At 39.7% G+C, this 17,899-nt stretch overlaps 1 protein-coding gene across 1 annotated transcript; it reads right to left on the bottom strand.

Moving 5' to 3' along the window:
- Nucleotides 1-2,619: 2,619 nt before the first annotated feature.
- Nucleotides 2,620-16,390, bottom strand: qpct (glutaminyl-peptide cyclotransferase). Its single transcript, XM_066680894.1, has 7 exons — nt 16,235-16,390; nt 11,594-11,740; nt 10,712-10,993; nt 7,661-7,828; nt 5,449-5,548; nt 4,854-4,970; nt 2,620-3,300 (listed from the first exon to the last, which is right to left on the bottom strand). The coding sequence occupies exons 1-7, from the start codon at nt 16,313-16,315 to the stop codon at nt 3,131-3,133; spliced, it is 1,065 nt and encodes a 354-aa protein (XP_066536991.1). The 5' UTR covers nt 16,316-16,390; the 3' UTR covers nt 2,620-3,130.
- Nucleotides 16,391-17,899: the final 1,509 nt, after the last annotated feature.

The raw sequence follows: 17,899 nt of genomic DNA, 5'->3' as shown, positions 1-17,899 counted from the left end.
TGCAAAGGACTTGTGCCCTCTCCAGCGGGTGTTTCTGTCTTGCACCCACTGATTCCGGTGGTTTCAGACAATGAATGATGAATGAATGAAATGATTAAATGAACATTTTAATAAGTCTGGGTGACTATCTACTGATTTGCAGAGTCTTTCCCTGTAAGGAAAGGTAAAAAATGAACCGAATCCTCACAACCTAAGATGGTAGATCTGTATCATTTTGCTCACCCACTTGTGCAGAACCTGTGAGGACTGTATATGACTTACCACTTTATTTCCACATCTTTATAGATTTCATTTTGACACCAATAAACTTTCCAATATGTTTTTGTAATGCATTGCGGTACTATTAATGCATCCCACTGTATATCCCACTGATCTTGCTGAAAAAAAGAGTGTTATGAGATTTTACTCAAACCACAGTAAAACATTATATATGGATGTGCAATTTAATTATACCTTGTAAGAAGAGACTTTTATCTTTCTTTCTTTCTTTTGCTAATAAAACAGGTCATATCTCAGGGCCTGAGAAATCCTTACTCTGCTGTACTTCATAAGGGTGGACTTGTTACACTCAAGTGAAATTCATGGCAGGTCATCTTAGGGAACCATGGGAATGCAGACGGCAGCAGCTATTCTGAAATTGGTAACAGGGTGTGTCTGGATGTGTGTGTTGGGAATGCATGGCTCAGATGAAGCTCAGGGATATCAGAGACCTACACCACAGTAAGAAGAATAGCAGGGCCGTCAAAGCATCCTGTTTGCATTTGCTTCCTGATCAACAATCTCCACCCTGAAATAGGGGCCAATGGCAGAAACTGCACAGTTGAGGAAATAAACAATGGACACATGCATTATTTATTTCAATTTCTAAATAATAACCAGCATTTATCAGGTATGATGGATCCATACATTTGTAACCTCATGCATTTCAATTTAAACGTGTTGTGTTTTGCATTTTAAAAGGCTCCGTGGTGGGGAGTGGGGTGGGGGGGGGGGTACTCCACAAAAACATAACTGTTTACTGAGACAGATAATATGAGGTTTCCAGGAATTGTCCACTCTGGAGACTGATACAGGAATGTTACCCCACTTAGCTTCCTTGTATAACCAATGTACATTCATATCAAGATGGAAGCCATCCAATCTAACATTACAACCATTTTACAGTTCTTAAATCTTCTACAAATTCTACACAGACACTACATAAGCGTTTAAGACCTCACTTGACACCATGTATCAGTTTGTAAATGGTTATTAACTCTAATATAAAATATATACTGAATCTAAAATTGGCTAAAAATATTCCCGGTCTCATATTTTAGGAAATATATACTTATACATTAATAAAAACTAAAAAGTTATGAAATACTAGCATTAGTTTGAGTTCACTTTGTAGGTCAATAGTGTGTTTGACTACATCTTGGAATGGCTCTTTAAATTCAAATGTGGTTCTGTGTCATCTGTGGGCCAGGTCAAATCTAAATTCCTATACGACATATATCAAAGGTAACCAAAACTCACTAACCAAACTTATCAAATATGGCACATGATCTTCGAAGGTGGCTCTTTCATCATCTAATGAAGAGAAACAGTGAAACAAACTTCCATTCTTTTGGGGCAAGGGTTCTCTACTGAACTGTGAATGAAGAGGAAGCCTTTCCATGCATTTACCAAACCATTAAAAAGTGTTGCTATTTTCAAGAAAACACAGGAGAAAATCTCAAGACTACTTTTTGCTAAAATGAAGCACTTCCAGGTGTGATTTGTAAGATATTACTTGCAGTAAATCTAAGCATTTTTGTTCCCTTTCACAGATGTAGTGTATTCTGCCTTTCAAATGCTAATTAATTATAATAAATATTTAGAAAATTAAATCTGTTCTTTACAGCAGCAAAACACATTTAGACCATTTTACCAAGTAAAATGTGTGTACAAAATGTGTTGGCCTAGTTGTCGACATAGGTTTTGCGATTCAGATTCAGAGGAAGAGGATGATGATACAGGTGAGAATGGGAGGTCTGTAGAATGACTTCGTACCTCAAACCAAGGTTCAGACAGAAACAGAAACAGCTGTAGTTCCTCTAAATATGGAAAAAATAGCCTTTGTGGTTTAGGTGTTTTTATTATCACCAGTATATGAAATGTAAAAAGGTCAGAGAGAAGAAGAGAATGTACTAATAGGTCAAGGACCTCTGCAGCCGTGTTTTTCATCGGCTCAATGTTATGTTTTCCAAGATCTGAAGAACATAGACAATCAACTGCTATTCATTATTTAATTCAAATCAATCAATATTAAAATTAAAATAAATATTAAATTAAAATTGTAAAGAAGTCTAAAGAACTTTTTAACTGATGCAGTGAACTAGATGAAAGACCAATTAAAGAAAAAATATATTGGTAAATGCCTAAAAATTATGCACTCAAAATGTTTATGAGCCAAAACTACATTAGGATTTTTAGTTAAAGGGCCACATAATGTGTTTTATTGTATCATTATTTCAAGTGTCAGGCTTGAAAGGGTTCAATGTTTCTGTTTTGAATATATTGCTGTTATTAAACATTTTTAGAATGATATCAAAACACACATTTAATATATTTTTTGTCTAATATACTACTGTTAGTTTCAGAAAATAAGACAAAGGTTGTGTTTCAGAGCTTTAATGGCTCAGGATATGTCCATTTAGAAAATGGGTCTTTACACAAAGGGTTCTACTTAAAGACTTTTTAAAAAAAACCACACATGGTATTTTTCCATGGACTGAGGCACAGATCACAGAATTAGGAATACTTCTTTCTCTGGCACAGATATAGGCACACAGTATGCATTCTGGTTATATTACAACATAAATCCATCATCAGTTGGCAGCAAGAATATTTATAGACACAATTAATACACCATTAAAATGTATCATGTAATAGCAATTAAATACATGTGCAGTGAAATGTCTTACAATTGTGTAACAACAGTACACCACTGAAATTTTCTGAATAAATATTAAAGGATCATTATCTCAGGAATCATATTTTATCCTCTAGTACAACACAATGAGCTTTCAGTGTAATATACATAAATTACAAAGAGCACAGAGTCAATTTGTTGATATTAGTCTACTAACTTTAAGGTAGCAGGACGTTATGGGGTCTGAGGACTTTGGCCTTCCGCTTTAAGATACTCCAGCACAAAAACCTGCAGGATCTTGTTGAGGTTTTCGATTGTGGCACGGTCCAGATTGTCCTCATTGTCATCAAAGGTATGCCACACAGAAGGGAATGGGGTGGGGATAAGATGTAAGACATGGACCCCTGTAAGCATATGGAGAATTCTGTGAGTCAGTGAGTTTAAGTTTTTTTTATTTTACATAATATTTACACCATTTGGTCATTGACTACCTTAGTCACAATAATCTACCAAGCTGTGAGGGTGACACAAGCAAAATTGCTAATACGACACCATGAGAGAGATGTGCTCGCAGGACAGCAACAACTGCCCAGATATGTTATCTTAGATAATATACACCTGCACTGGCTAGCAGGATGCTGACTGATTGTGGGAGAAGAGGCCAATTGTACTTTCTTGGACTTCCGGCCTGGGAGGGTTGAAGCATGATACCATAGGGTTAATGCTTGGACTGCAGTGCCACTCGTCTCCCTCAGAAACTTTTCTTTCCTTTCAAACTGGCTCCTACAATAAACCATCATGTAAAAAGCACATTTGTACACGATACACTGTTTGTGCATGGGTCCTGTTGTAACAGTTGTAATGGGGAATATATAAGGCTGATAAAAAAGCACATTTTCTTTGCTCAGGTGACATTGAACTATGAGGGGATGTTGCACTGTGGTATGAGGGGCTGCTTTCTGAAGTAATGATGACAGAGACTAAAATCAGTCATACCTAATTAGTATTTAAAACACTGGGGAACAGCATAAAAGTATTATAACTTTAATAAACAGTTAATAAACCGTTTTCAATAACTGCTCTCATCACCAGTTTGCAGCACATTGACAGCATATAAATTTTATCCAATTAAAATGTACTCCCTAATATCCATGTTATTAGAATTATTATGTTATTGATTAAAAAATGTAAGTAAGTTACATTAATATTTCCAGCTAGTCTCATAGCCCACATGTTGATGGAGAGTCTGATCATTTCAGTGCATTAAGTTGGCCTCACTGTCAGGACTCTTCCAGTTGAATTCTGATTGGCTCTCTGCCTCCTTCTGCTTGTCATACCATAATAGCAGACTTGTGATTGGTCCTTTGGGCATCAGTCAAATTCCTTTTCCTGCAGTATCAGGCGGCTCCCTAGAGAGTCTGGCAATACGAGACTACCAGCAAGTTAAAGTTTGCACAAATGACTGGTAACCTGTATTGCATTGGCATGACTGCATCAGACCCAGGCTGGTCACTCTCCGCTATATTAGACACACTTATCTTGTTGCTACACCTTGCCAAGTTTGTGCTGGATATCCTCTTAACTGCAGCACTGAGAATGATACAGTGATGGTCCTGACCAAGGTGAAAGTAGGCTAATGAAGTACGCAGATGAACATATGGACTACAGCCTGCAAGTTTAGAACTACAAAGTGCTCCTATATGGCAAGTGGAGCTGTAAAATTGGACAAGTGTAAAGACAAGGAAGTGTTAATAGTGTTACAGTTGATGGTGTATATCCAAATACTAAATAAAAGTGCCAAGAAAACCCCAGAGGACTTTCTCATGACCTTTCTTGGACATGACATCATTCTTCCATACAGTAGGTTTTTGTGACAAGCAGCTTTTGTTCTGAATGTGACCTCTGTTGTTTCTGTTAAAAGGAAGGCTGTGAAACCAAACTGGTGTCGCTTTATTACCTCTGCTGAGGAAAGGCATGTGGTCATCCTGAACTGGACCCACAGGCAGACCAGGCCAGAAGTATTGGACCACATTAGGATGATCCTTCAGCTGATCTAGTGCATGCAGGCGCCTCTCTGGACACAATCAGATACAACAGTTAATGTACGGCCAAGTCTGTAATGACCACACGGAATGCAGATAAGATATGTCAAGGGAAAGGAATTAGGCTCCATTCATTAGTCAGTTCATTGTGAAATATAAGTGAAAAATAATCGAAAAGATAAAGCATTATGTCAAACACTATGGTTCAATTGAGTTTATGAACAAACAATGATAAACATTAAGCTTAATAACAACCTGAAATGGCCCAATTCATTCTACGGGCATTGTATAATTTTTTACATTTGTTTAAAATTGCAGAGGGTTCCAGTCTCCATGTACAGCTATAAAACCTCCTCCATGATCCATAACATCTGCTTTAAGTATGAAGGACAGGAGGAGGATTGGGAGAGAATAGGACACTCTGTCAGATTGGGGGGTGGGTGTTATTGGGGAGAGTAGGAGGCACAGGAAAAAAGAGCAAGAGCATTAAATTGGAAATAAATAGTTCACCAATATTTTGGAGTCTGGAGAGCCATCTGGCAGTATTGGAGAACTGGTTACCAAAGCGGGGCATGGGACCACCGATCAAATCCAAGAGGACAAAAAGATCCTGTTTACGAAAAAGGAAAAGGGCGAGACACAGAGGAAGTGGGCAGAAAGAAAGAAAAAAAAAGAAAATGAAAGAAAGCAGAAGAGAGACAGAAAGAGCATGAGAGAGGGTAAAGAAAACCTTTCCTAAACAGCGTTGGTGTGTTTCGCTCTTTTAGATAAGCTTTCAAAGCCTCTGTTTCCCACCAGTCTTTGAGAAAAGACATGATGTCATGTGTTGCCCACAGTCCGCAGCACTGCCTCATGGGAAGAAGACTCCACACGGAGGCCTGAGTGTCTTAGATGTGCAAGGTACAAAGTGTAATTAACATAATAATCACTGCTCTGCAGTCTGCAACAGGCAAGTGAGTAACAGCAGTAAAAAAAAGAATATATTTAACATAGTTATTAATAATAAGGGCCAAAAAAAAAAAACAGTTATTAATACATACTTTCGCTTAAACATCTATGGGCACATGCTTTTTCAGTCTTTTTTAAACACATGGCAAACACAAAATTTCCATAGGAATTTCAACATAAAGGGTTTTTAGCACAAACACAATTGTTCTATTTATAACCATGAGTTCACGACCATTTGCACTGAGAGAGGTTATTTCTGTATGAAGAAAGGGTTCTTCAGGAATGACGGACGGTGTGTTGGACGTGGTTCTTTTGCACAATTTTGAAAACGTCTCTAAATAATTTTAAAAACTAAAAAAGAACTTTGTGACATGAGACATGATAAAATCCCTTCCCCGTTTTAAAGATTCATTGTCCCATCATAGCTACGAATAGGACCACAAAGTTCTTTTTTAAAATTATTTAGAGACGTTTTCAAAATTGTGCAATAAAACCACGTCCAACACATCGTCCATCATTTTCAAAAACATGCTACACAGAACTCATATACAGTGATCCCTCGTTTTTCGCGGGGGATGCGTTCCAAGACCACCAAGAAAAACGAATTTCCGCTAAGTAGAGGAATTATATATATATTTTACTTTTAAAACCCACCCTTTGCATTAAACAGTCATTCTATAATGTTTTTTCAGCTGGAACTACATGTGATATCCTACCAGTTTCTTTAATAGAGTAATTCCTAAGCTGTGATTTAGCGTCAGTAAATTACACTCAGATGTGGACATGAACAATACATGTATTGTACGTAAGAAATACTTGTAAATGATATATGTTGTCACCTACAGGCCAATACATGTAAATAATAATAAAAAAATACTTTTCGCTATTCATCTTTCACGGTTTTCCTGGATTTTCCCTCAATATCCGCAATATAGCAGCCATAAACCCCCTTGAAAAGACCCACCAGACGTCCTCTTTTACTCAGACATGTCCTCTTTTTTAGTCTTAAAGAAATGTCCGGGGGAATTTCACAAACGTCTGGGATTTTTTACATAGAATTTCGAGAAGCGTTTCGTTCACAAACTAGTCCCGCCCTCCCCTACTCCGATTGGTTCGCTTGAGTGAGAAGGCTAAAATCTGGCGAAGTAATCTAAAATCTTCTGATTGGACGGTCTGGCTGTAGAGCTACGGTTATTGGTCGATAACCTTCACTGTAAACATTTAATTGGTCAGTCTGCACGTCAGTAGTCGTCCACCCCCGCCACCCACCTAGACGTGTCCTCTTTTTCACCATCTCAGATCTGGTCACCCTAGATTACTGTAACACTCTCTATTCATCTAAGGAATGGTGTCCCTAATACAGCAATATTACTCATGGTTCTAAATAGAAACATGATTCAACTGAAGAAACTTTTGTCAAATCATTTTTTGGGGGGGCATAGGAATTTTCATTTTCAAAACCGGGGGTGCAAACCGTTATCGTGGATTGCAAAACCTATGTATTCTTGTGGCAATGTCTGTATTCATTAGCACCCAAACCTGGAGGCCAAAAGCTTTTCAAAATGTGCCTTTAACAATGTTTCAGAAAATCCTATTCGTAGCTATGATGGGACAACGAATCTTAAAAACGGGGAAGGGATTTCATCATGTCTCATGTCTAATGTTTCTAACATAACATGAATTAATCAACATGTACAAACAAGTCTTTTGTTTGTGTCTACAAGAACAGCTGTGTGTGTTACAGTGTGCGTATTTGTAAGAAAGAGAACCGTACAATGGCATGTAGCTTGTTGGTGTCTGTAGCCCCCTGGGGATGGGCAGTGCTCTCCATCTTGCTAGCCAGGTGTCGAGAGCCGTACAGTGAGTCAGTGGAGGTCCACTGAAACAGAGCCTCTTCTCCATCAAAGAACAGCAGCTGCAGAGACAAGTCTGAGTCCGAGTCCTGAGAAAAACACACAGCCCATATAAGCTCACACTGACATCTTCTGGTGAACATGTGATATTGCATCTGCATGCATGCAAATTAACTGATAGGAATGCCATACATTTCAGCAAATTGAGTTTTACTCCCTCTGGCGTATATATATCAAGGCTAATTCAGTTACAACCTGTATATCTGATAATGGCTGTTGTATAATGTAAGAATGAATCAACTGCAGAAAACAACTGTTTCTTTAATGGAGGTTTAACCACTGTGTTTTATATAAATGTAGCTTAATTATGTGGAAATTGTTGGTTGGCTGGCCTTCTGTGGGCATCCTATTTTTGTATTCCTCTCTTCCCTTCTCTCCTGATGACACATCAGAATTCTTGTGGTTTCTCCAGTGAAGTCAGGCTCATTGTCATGCTGTCAGATAAACATTCCCCTTTGCCCTCCAAAGACAGTAACTGCCACTTATATATCCGGCAAATCCCAATGCTGGAGTAACACAGAACTGCAGAGTTCAGACCTGTTATTCAGATCACAAAAGGACTGAAAAATAACAGATGAGTTGGTGAAGTTAGAGAAAGCACTAAACCTGGCAATTCAGTGATACCTGATAAGTTTGTTGTATGGTAATGAATCACTTTTGTTTTTTAAATACATCATTCATTGTCTGAAACACCTTATTCAGTTCAGGGATGCAATGGGTCTGGAGCCTACCCAGAGTCACTGGGTGCAAGGCAGGAACACACCCTAGAGGGGGCACCAGTCCTTCACAGAGCACCACACACCCACACCTACACTCTCAGAAAAAAAAGATATGGTAGAGGTACATTACTGGTCACTAAAGGTACAAATGGTAAAGGTACCAAATCTCATACCACTCTTTTTTCAGCAAGATCAGTCCATCCACATCTTTATACAGTGGGATGCAGTAATAGTTCTGCAGTGCATTACAAAAACATATTTGAGAGTTTAGTCATTTATTCATTGTCTGTAACCTCTTTTCCTGTTCAGGGTCATGGTGGGTCCGGAGCCTACCCAGAATTCCTGGGCGCAAGGCAGGAACAAACCCTGGAGGGGGCACCCTCACAGGGCAGCACACACTCACACCTACGGACACTTTTGAGTCACCAATCCACCTACCAATGTGTGTTTTTGGACCATGGGAGGAAACCCATGCAGACACAGGGAGAACACACCAAATTTCTCACAGGCAATCATTCTGAGCTTGGGTTGAATCCCCATTGTCCTGTAACTGTGTGACGTCAACAATACCTGCTGCACTATATTAATTTAATTTGTATGCACAACTTGGGCGGCAGTCACACAGCTCCTGGGTCCTGGAGTTTGTGGGTTCAAGTCACACTCCAGGTGATTGACTGTTAGGAGTTTGGTGTTTTCCCCGTGTCTGCGTGGGTTTCCTCTGGGTGCTCTGGTTTCCTCTAACGGTCAAAAAACACACGTTGGTTGGTGGATTGGTGACTCAAAAAGGTCTGTAGGTGTGAGTGTGTGTTGCCCTGTGAAGGACTGGTGTCCCCCTCGATGGTGTGTTCCTGCCTTGCGCCCAGTGATTCCGGGTAGGCTCCGGACCCACCCCGACCCTGAACTGGATAAGTGGTTACAGATAATGAATGAATGACTAAATTCTCAAATATGTTTTGGTAATGCACTGCGGTACTATTACTGCATCCCACTGTATAAAGATGTGGATGGACTGATCTTGCTGAAAAAAGAGAGGTATGAGATTTTACTCTGAGAGATCGAATCACAGTAAAATATTATATATGTGTGCAATTTAATTATACCTCGTAAGAAGAGTTATATTTGTTTTTTTTTTTTTTTTGCTGAATAAAACAGGAGTTGGTGTGTTCTCCCTGTGTCCGCGTGGGTTTCCTCTGGGTGCTCTGGTTTCCTCTCACAGTCCAAAAACACACGTTGGTAGGTGGGTTGGAGACTCAAAAGTGTTCGTAGGTGTGAGTGTGTGAGTGAATGTGTATCTGTGTGTCTGTGTTGCCCTGTGAAGGACTGGCGCCCCCTCCAGGGTGTGTTCCCGCCTTGCGCCCAATGATTCCAGGTAGGCTCTGGACCCACCGCAACCCTGAACTGGATAAGCGCTTACAGATAATGAATGAATGAATGAATGAATGAATATCTCAGAGCCTGAGAAATCCTTACTCTGCTGTACTTCATAAGGGTGGACTTGTTACACTCAAGAGAAATTCATGGCAGGTCATCTTAGGGAACCATGGGAATGCAGACGGCAGCAGCTATTCTGAAATTGGTAACAGGGTGTGTCTGGATGTGTGTGTTGGGAATGCATGGCTCAGATGAAGCTCAGGGATATCAGAGACCTACACCACAGTAAGAAGAATAGCAGGGCCGTCAAAGCATCCTGTTTGCATTTGCTTCCTGATCAACAATCTCCACCCTGAAATAGGGGCCAATGGCAGAAACTGCACAGTTGAGGAAATAAACAATGGACACATGCATTATTTATTTCAATTTCTAAATAATAACCAGCATTTATCAGGTATGATGGATCCATACATTTGTAACCTCCTGCATTTCAATTTAAATGTGTTTTATCTTGCATTTTAAAATGCTCCGGGGGGTTAGTTGAGGGGCTAAATCGAGGCCAACTAATAAACAAAGAGTTACGATATGTTGGCTAATATACATTTGTATGCCTTGCATCACATGTAATGAGTGGGTCACCCCAACCAACACAGTGAGTTAGTCCAATTATTCTCTCAGAGGCCTTATCATGGATGACCCTGCATCTAACATGCTGCCCATCCTAGACAAGGGCTCCTGAAGAAGCTAAAACAGAGTTAATGTTTTAAAATGTTACCATTTCTGAGATAAAAAGTCTGTTATGACAGTGTCCATCTCCCTCACCTTTAGAGTTTTCAGGTCAGTGTCCAGAGCTCTGGCTAGCTCTAACATCATGGAGCAGGGTACAGCTGAGTCAGTGGCCCCGAGGAATTCCCTCCCATGCCACTGAGGAGGAAAGTACTTGGAGTCGTAGTGGCAGGCCAGCACTAGCTGTCGTTTAGCAGCAGGGTTGAGGGTGGCGATTATGTTTGTGAATGGCATCTGTCCGTATGGTGTGTGGCCTTGGAAGTGATCCTCTGTCACATCCCAGCCAGCATTCAGTGACCCTAGAGTAGACTTTATTTGCTGGAGAGAGAGAGAGAGGTGGGAGAGAGAGAGAGAGGTGGGAGAGAGAGAGGGGGGGGAGGGGTGAGAGAGAGAGAGAGAGAGAGAGAGAGAGAGAGAGAGAGAGAGAGTGGGGGGAGAGAGAGGGGGGGGAGAGGGGGGGGTGAGAGAGAGAGAGAGAGAAAGAGAGAGAGAGAGAGAGAGAGAGGGGAGAGAGAGAGGGGGGGGGGAGAGAGAGAAAGAGAGAGAGAGAGAGAGAGAGAGAGAGAGAGAGAGAGAAAGAGAGAGATGGTATTCAAATACCATCACGTTCTTTCAGTCCATATTACACTCATTGGAAACACTTAAAAAATAATGCTCAGATGGCTTTCTTTAAACTATCAACTGCAGTTACGCCATTAATTTATAATTTCTCTTGAAAACAGAATACACTTAAAACTGAAAAGTGACTTTTACTAGTGTTTTCTGCCATGTCTGTCCAATGTAAATTCTGATAATTATTGCCTGAGTAATGTTAATCATTAATGGCATTACTGTTTGCTGCTAAAAGTAATTTGAAAGAAGCAGACCTTAAAGTAGTGTTACCATCTCATTTATTGACTACCACACACAAACACACACCTGCCGTACTGCCTGGCTTCCTGCAGAACCTGGGTAACGCACCACCAGCATGGGCTTCAGGTCCTTATCCCACATCCGGTCAATTTTTGTGTTGCCCATAACATTGAGCAGTTCTTCGGAGCTCAGGGTACTGGCTTTGTGATACAACTAGAGAGAGAGAGAGAGAGAGAGAGAGAGAGAGAGAGAGAGAGAGAGAGAGAGAGAGAGAGCGAGAGAGAGAAAGAAAGAGAGAGAGAGAGATAGAGAGACAGAGAGAGAGAGAGAGAGAGAAAGAGAGAGAGAGAGAGAGAGAGAGAGAGAGAGAGAGAGAGAATATCTTTTACAGCTCATCTTTAAATAAGAAGTTTTTACAGTTCATCTTATGCTAAACAAACACTAGAAGATTTGAAAATTCTGGCAGCCTCTCGCATATAAAGAACATTTTTAGCCACAGGGTCACTATTTACATGAGCAAAGACTAAAAACATGTAATCATCTTAAACACACTTGATGTTTTCTGAAGGTCAAGACCAGAAAAAGACTAGAAAGTTAAACAGCTGTCTTGACCACCTTACACCAAACAATCAAAATGATGGGCGCGCTCCAAGTCTAGCAAGACTGAAGTGATTTTATTCCAAATTCTTATTCCAAGCTTGAAAAGTAGTTTGGTGCAAGGCCAGCATTATTCAGTGTTGATAAGTGTTGTTTGGGAAGATGTAATAAAGTAAAAAAGGCTCAATTCACATATGCGTGAATAGATCTGGGCGATATGAACACAAATCAATATCACGATTAATTGTACATTTGACCACGATTACAATTAATGAACGATTATATTGTTTTTGTATTTTTGACCCTCATAGTTCAGTGACGAGGCTGGTACTGTAAATATGCTCCAGTATTAAAGTTGGGATATTTTTTCTAATGTCGCTGGGAGCTTGTTCGTGTCTTGTTTTCAGAGCACTGTTTATATTTGGTGTGTGATTGTGCTTTGTTCACTGAAACGTTTTTTTTTTTTCTTTTTTTTTACTTGTGTTTTTCTTTGGTACTAGTTGCTTGAGCGTTTAGATTGCCTCCATGTGGCAAATAGAGGCAGAATCATGTGACTACAGCTTGGTAGCATGGTTTTAAAGGGACAGTACATGAACACACAGTGGAGACAGTGTAACAACTTATCCAGTTCATGTTTGTATTGGGTCCGAAGCCTACCCTGGAACACACCCTGGAGGGGCGCCAGTCCTTCACAGGGTGACACACACACACACACACACACATTCACTCACACACTCACACCTACAGACACTTTTGGTTAGCCAATCCACCTACCAACATGTGTTTTTGGACCATGGGAGGAAACAGAAGCACCTGGAGGAAACCCACATGGACACAGGCAAAACACACCAAACTCCTCACAGACATTCACCTGGAGTGGGAACCCACAATCTAAAGGTTAGTCATTATAATTTCAGGTACTTGACTGAATATCCCAGTAATACACTGTATACATGAGTAGTAGGGGAGTATGTCTAACAATTCAATAATGCCAGAATGATTTATTTGTACATATATTTGTACATAATGTCCAATGACTATATATTCCCTCAAGCAAACATGATTCCAATTTCATTAGGCATCCAAATGTATTTTACTGAGTGGCCTGGTGGCAATACACGCAATGTTGCTAGCACATCTTCACTTCATCTCATTTCACTTTCTGTGAGGAGTTGATGGTGTTCTCACTGTGTCTACATGGGTTTGCTGGTTGAGTGTGTGGTGTCCTGTGGTGGACTATCGCCAGGGTGTCAGGGTATATTCCTGCCTTGTGCCCAGTGTAGGCAGGCTTCTTTGTTTAGGTTATTTGAGCCACATTAATGGCCAAACACTTTTAACACCTCTATGGTTAAATGATTCAACCCAATGATTAATCTCAAGCCCTTTTAATGTGATGCAATTTCCTGGGAAATCTAACAGAAACGGAAAGGTGCTGCAACATGTCACTGTTTCCTGTAGAACAGCATGTTAGCTTTAGTAGAGAGCTCAGTCAGCTCAGTAAATCTCCTAAGGTTAAAACTAAAATAGTTTTATAAAATAGATTTATACATACTAAGATTCAACGTTGCTAATTCTTTCTAATGTATTTCTAATGTAGTTTCATTTTTACTAATGTTACTAACCACTGCTGATTTGCAAAGACCTTCCTATAAAATTTAAAGCATTAAACCAATCACAAATGCAATACACACAGGGCATATAATCATATAGGAAATAGGAAGTTATTACCAGTGAACATTTGCAGCAGAAATCTGCCTTAAAATCTTTTTCTAAATTTACTAGTAAACATATTCCTCATTTCTACCACTGTGTTGAGAAAGACAAATGTTTCTCTTTTCACTTCCACTTTCTGTATTTAGATGAGGCATGGTAAGTTGTCAGAAAGGACATATGGCTGTGATAGTTAACAACAGTGTTTAGAGAGAGCATGTTGGTTCATGTTTGTAAGGGAAATTATACATTGCATTTGCCTGGTGAGTAATTATGTGGTCAAGTGTGACCACACAAGGCAACTGAAATTTCCAGAGCATTAAGTACAGGGAAGTAGCATCTGGTAGTTATTCACAGAAGAGAGCTCGCATTCTGCCAGGCTCAATGGCCTCCAATCATGTTGTGAATACTGCTTTACAGAGTCCATTTGTATTTCCATTGCCCACTTTCATCCATTACATTATTTGGTCTAATATTAATATTACATTTCATTACCATTGTCCAAACACTCTTTATTCCTCAGAATTAAACAGGCTCCTTATGTTACCGTGCCTTTCAGAATGATATACCATTGGCAAATATTTATGTGCGAAAAAAAAGGTCAGTGCTAATATGCTCCTTAAATTGAGTATGAATGGTGGAATAAACAACTACAGACAGACATGGGGGATTTATATAAATGCCAAAAAACTAGGTATTCAAAACAAGTTTGGTAATTTCGCAGCTTATGGAAATTGGACTGAGGAAAGAATGATCGAAACTGAGGAAATGATACAGTCTCAGGAAAATCTGACACATATAGATACATTAATGTTTAGTTGTGAGGTAGTGACTGGGAAAAACGTCATATTGCACTAGAAATGATCAGTAGACTCTGTAGATATCCCTGCTGTGAAACATAAAGGGTACATGGAAGTCTTATTGATTGTCTCTTGTTTGGTCTCAAAGTTCAATTTGGTTTTCTGTTTTCACTAATTCACTCCAGGTTCTAAACCTACAAGCACATTTACATTTATATTTATAGCATTTAGCAGACGCTCTTATCCAGTGCGACACACAAAAGTGCTTTGTGTTCAGACAGAATGTGTATCCTAGCGAGTACAAATAGGTTAGTGTCCAGGTTCCCTCTGAGCTCAGATGCTTGTCAGAACAAGGTCCAGTCAAATGTTATTGTACAGTTGTACAATGATCATTAAGCATGTCACTAATTATAAAAAAACTCAATTTACACTTTTTAAAACAAGTTTCAGTGTACAATGTAAATATTAATACAGATTCTATAGGCAACAATTACTGTCAATTTGGTTCATAAACCATATATGACGTGAAAAATATTGTACCTACAGTAGGTCAGCCCCACCCATAAGGAATGCCGTCCCCTGGAGTACTTCTAGAACAGGATGCAAAATGGCTATGGACCAATGAACCAAGCCTGTTCTGCTACACATAATCACACAACATAAACAAAACATAATCTCAGGGAAGATAATAACCGAGAAAATTGCACTTGGGCTGCTGATGGCCCTGGCCTGCGTTACGTCTGAGTCCACCACTTTAATTACATCTTCTCACTGAGATCCTGAATACAGAGTAGGTGTAGGCACAAAGACAGTGAAAGATAAAGGGCTAAAGCAAAGTTTGAACAGTCCAGATATGAAAGAGAGATAGAGCTCCTGTAACAAGACTGATTTCACACAAACACAGAGAGTTTGCCTTAGTCATGGATTACATTACACTTTAAAGGGCACATTGCCAATCTGATAAACTCTCCTGGGATTCTTTGAGAAAGAGTCAATGGGAATCTCTTCCAGATCTATAAATATCAAGATCTCCATTGGGGGATTGATGAAGAGGAGTGCGCTACCATGGCAACAAGGCGAGGAGGGAGGGAGGGGGAGAGAGAGAGAGAGACTAAACAAAAATGCGGTCTGTGCTCTGTAGATGATGTCTTAGCCACCTGAGATGCTGGTGATCACATTGATCACATCAAACGTGTGATTTACCTCAAATTTACCTCGAAAATGCAGCCAAAAAGGTAATAATGATTCTGGAATGTGTATTAAGCTACAGTCAAGGATCTATGTTGCTGTACATTTGAAAACATTACTTGATACATCGCCATAGACCACAATTCAATTACACAACACTGCATGACTAATGAAATAAAGCAGTGTTGAAACTGGTTCGTCCCTTTGGTTTGTTGCTGTAAAAAAAAAAAACTTACAGATGTTCTTGATAGAACATTCCCTATTACACTACCACCATCACTAAATCATCTACTATAATGTCTCTGAGGGAGGGAGGGAGAGAGAGAGAGAGAGAGAGAGAGTAGTTGGGGAACTACACACATACACTCCATATACATTACCCTCACCATAATATAAAGGTAAATAAATGTACCTTCTTTTGAATCCACGGTGTCTGGGCTCCGACAAAGCCCACGAACGTCAAAAAGACGCCGAATAAAGTTAAAGAGCGCATAGCGGACTCGTCTCGAGGCGGTCGTGTCTCCGCAGGCTGCTTTACGCACGTCTCCTTCCTCTCTCTCTCTCTCTCTCTCTCTCTCTCTCTCAGCTCTGGATCATGTGAGGGACTCGAGGGAGGGATCCGTAAACCCCAAGAGCACACATTCATTCACTTAACACAGCTCAGAAACACTTTAAAACTCACTATACTCAACCAACTAAAGCTAAATACATTTTACACAGCCCCTAAATGAATGTCAGGAAAATAAAGTTGAACCCCAGATACTATCTTGTGAGCACCGGGACCAAGAGATCTCAAGGTACTTTCAAATGAGCATTATCAAGTGAGCACCAGATACTCTAACAACAGTAGGTACTATTGAGTCAGCACCAGATACTTTTTAAGTTAGACATAGATTCTACTGAGAAAGCACCCAGGCGTTTTAATATTCAACAAAAACCAGAAACTATCAAATGGGTCCAAATACTATCAAATAACAATCAGGTGTTATCGTGTGATCACTTCAAACTATCAAGTGACCCCAAAATAATATCATGTGAGCACCATATACCGAGGGAGAACCAGAAATGATCAGGTATTGCATGAAAACCTTATACTATTTAATGAACCTCAGATATTATCAAGTAAGCAGTCCATAAAATGAAATCAGAGGTAATGCTTTAATTCCAAATAGAAATACTAGTGAATGAGCACCAGCTACTATCAACTGAGACCAGATACTTTCAAATGAGCAAACCATATGACTGAGCGTGCAATATTTCCTCAACATTTTTTTTTAAATTCACAGTCTGAAATTATGAATTGGGACATATTTTTACTGCTTAATAAATAAATAAATAAATAAATAAATACATGAAGACACATATATAAAAAAGTTCAAGAACCTCTGACCTCTAACTCAAAGGTAGAGTTTAATGTAACTTTAATTGAACTGAGAAGAAACAAATAAAAATCTAGTCGTTATAAAATTTGTTACTAAAGCAAAATGATTTGAACAAGCCATTTTCTTAGTCGACAGTGGGATTAGGTAAATATTATTAGTACTTTTATGCAATTTACACTGATCAACCATAACACTATGACCAACTCCTTGTGTGCATTCTCTCAACTCAACAGAAGCACTTTGTTGTCTGTGGCTCTGTACACATTGTTTGCTCCCTTTCAGGACCCACACAGGGCCACCACAGAGCTCGTACAATTTGGGTTCTGGGCTGCAGTGACACTGATGTGGTTGTGATGTGTTACTGTTGGTACGAGTGGCTCAGACACAGCGGTACTGCTGGAGGTTTTAAAGCCCTCAGTGTCACTGCCAACCACCAACCAAAAATATCCAGCTAACAATGCCCTATGTGCGCTGATAAAGGACTAGAGGACTACTGCCTCTGACTTTACATCTACCTTGTGGACCAACAAGTTAGGTGTGTCTAACAGACTGGACAGTGAGTCAACACATGAAAAATCTCTTTTCAAAATGGTTCTGGAGGCAGTGCTGATTTTGAGGCAGAAGGAATGTAATTGGGCCCCCTCCAGGGTGTATACTTGCCTTGCGCCCAATGATTCCAGGTAGGCTCTGGACCC

The sequence above is a fragment of the Hoplias malabaricus genome, chromosome 1 (genome assembly GCF_029633855.1).
Source record: "Hoplias malabaricus isolate fHopMal1 chromosome 1, fHopMal1.hap1, whole genome shotgun sequence".
Taxonomy (NCBI): Eukaryota; Metazoa; Chordata; class Actinopteri; order Characiformes; family Erythrinidae; genus Hoplias; species Hoplias malabaricus.
The sequence above is the reverse complement of the archived record's forward strand: the minus strand, read 5'-3'. Positions and strand labels throughout refer to the sequence as shown.

Excerpts from the sequence above, each read along its gene's own strand:
- qpct (XM_066680894.1), bottom strand. The coding sequence starts at position 16,315 with ATGCGCTCTTTAACTTTATTCGGCGTCTTTTTGACGTTCGTGGGCTTT. Across the intron at positions 5,549-7,660 it reads CCAACAAGCTACATGCCATT|GATCTTTTTGTCCTCTTGGA; the intron begins GTACGGTTCTCT and ends TTTCGTAAACAG. Across the intron at positions 3,301-4,853 it reads CATGCCTTTCCTCAGCAGAG|GGGTCCATGTCTTACATCTT; the intron begins GTAATAAAGCGA and ends ATATGCTTACAG.